This window comes from Temnothorax curvispinosus, unplaced genomic scaffold (assembly GCF_003070985.1).
Source record: "Temnothorax curvispinosus isolate PA1 unplaced genomic scaffold, ASM307098v1 QBEX01008303.1, whole genome shotgun sequence".
Taxonomy (NCBI): domain Eukaryota; kingdom Metazoa; phylum Arthropoda; class Insecta; order Hymenoptera; family Formicidae; genus Temnothorax; species Temnothorax curvispinosus.
In genome coordinates this window covers 1-2209 of record NW_020218083.1, presented here as the reverse complement: position 1 = coordinate 2209, position 2209 = coordinate 1, and the positions used below count along the sequence as shown (strand labels likewise).

General features: G+C 32.3%; 1 protein-coding gene across 1 annotated transcript; it reads left to right on the top strand.

The window, feature by feature from the left end:
- Window positions 1-5: 5 nt before the first annotated feature.
- On the top strand, window positions 6-2203 carry LOC112457800 (cytochrome P450 6A1-like; the record flags this gene model as incomplete). The annotated part of the gene is made up of 5 exons (XM_025021034.1): window positions 6-65; window positions 304-829; window positions 1126-1347; window positions 1487-1738; window positions 1901-2203. Coding segments are annotated over 5 exons (1233 nt in total), but the record flags the coding sequence as incomplete, so codon positions are not given.
- Between the last annotated feature and the right edge of the window lie 6 nt (window positions 2204-2209).

The following is a 2209-nucleotide window of genomic DNA, read 5'->3' as shown; positions in this document are numbered from 1 at the left end:
TTAAGGATATCCTTATCAAAGATTTCTCCACATTTGCTAACAGAGGAATACCCACTTTCAAAAAGGTGAGAATGTTTTTAGCTATTATATTTAAGTATATCCAGAGAATATATGTATAAATACATACACGGCGTATGATTTTTAAACATTCACATAATATTATACTTCTATAATTTTCGCATGATAAAAAGTTATTAAAAATATGAGATGTATCTCCAAGAGCTTTATATTGTACAAGTCTTTGTAAGTTAGTAGTTCTTAATTTTAAATTTACTCTATTACAATTCTATATCTTTGTCACAGGCCGATCCGCTGTCGCAACATCTTGTCGCTTTGGAGCCGAAGAGATGGCGACCGTTGAGAACGAGACTGTCGCCTGTTTTTACATCCGGTAAACTGAAAGAGATGTTCTCCTTAATATCCGAATGCGCTGACCACCTTGTCCAATACATGGAAAAAGTAACGAGCAGAGATGAACCTGTAGAATGCCGCGAGTTGACGGCCAAATATACGACCGACACTATCGGCAGCTGCGCCTTCGGCATCGAGATGAATGCTTTGTCGGACGAAGACAGTGAATTTCGAAAAATGGGAAGAAAATTATTCAAACCGACTTGGAAAAGTATATTACGATTCAGAATGAGACAAATGTTTCCGCGGCTTTACGAATTATCCGCGTACGTCCTACCGCAAACAGAAGTCACCAAATTCTTCACGCGCGTTATCGTAGAAACCATGGACTACAGAGAAACGAATAATATCACTAGACACGATTTCGTTGATACGTTGCGCGATTTAAAGAAACATCCAGATAAATTGGGCGATATTGGTATGTATCTATATATTTATATATTACTTTTATCTGTCATAAGACTATCTTTTACATAGAAATACCATACCAGTTTGCATACTTTATAGTTTTAAATAATTTTATAAATCACAATAAAGTAAACTTTTAATGCTTTTATAACAACAATTTGTTCTTTATTGCCGAATTTTGACATAATATAACTTTGAAAATAATGAATTTATTACGTGTGTGAGTTGTTGAAAATCACTCATCCAACTATTTAGATTATATAATCTAATAAAAAATTAAATGGTAATAAATAAATTACATTTTAGAATTGACAGATAGTTTAATAGCTGCCCAAGCGTTCGTATTTTTCGCTGCTGGCTTTGAAACTTCGTCAACAACTATTAGCAATGCGCTCTATGAGTTAGCATTAAATAAAAAAATACAAGACAATTTACGTGAAGAAATTGACGAGGTCTATAAAAAACATGGTAGAGACTTAACATACGATAATATAAAAAAAATGGATTATTTAGATAAAGTTTTCAAAGGTATGTCGTTTGTGTGAAGAATAATACATGCTATATTTTTTTCAACGATATTGTAATATGATATCATTGCCAGTAAACTTCAATCTAATTGTAGTTTTTCAATATTTTCATAATTTAACACTATTCTTAATGCATATAGAAACATTACGAAAATATCCGCCAGCGACATTACTTAGGAGAGAATCTATGTCAAGTTATACTTTCAATGGTATCAACGTTAGTATACCGAAAAGTCAACAAATATGGATTCCCATTTACGCGATTCATCGAGATCCGGATATTTATCCAAAGCCAGATGTCTTCAATCCAGAAAGATTTGATGAAGAAACTGTGCGAAGCAGGCACCCGATGGCTTATCTACCTTTTGGCGACGGGCCAAGGAATTGCATTGGTATAGTGAAATAATTTGAAATATCTCTTTTTATTTCCTTCCACGCAGAAAAAAATGTTTAATCAAAAAATATTTTTAATTTGTTACATATTTTTCAAATAAAAGTACTTTTGACCGAGAACTTTAATCAAATTTACATCATGATCGTTCTTTTGTTTTCAGGAGCACGTTTTGCTGTTTATCAGAGTAAAGTTGGACTTGTAAAGATACTACGAAATTATAAAGTTGAAACTTGCGAGAAAACTCCAATTCCCTACGTAAATGATCCTAAAGCAGTCGTATTAACGCCAAAAGGCGGACTACACTTAAAAATAATTAAAATTAATCGACCTTAATTTTTTCAAGTTTTTCTCCAACTCTCCACAGAAAGCGTGATAAAAAGTGAAGAAAATCTGTCAATTAGAATGATAGAAGTCATTCTGTGATATTTATTAATTTTTTTAATGTTGTGCATTTATATCTTATGTAAAA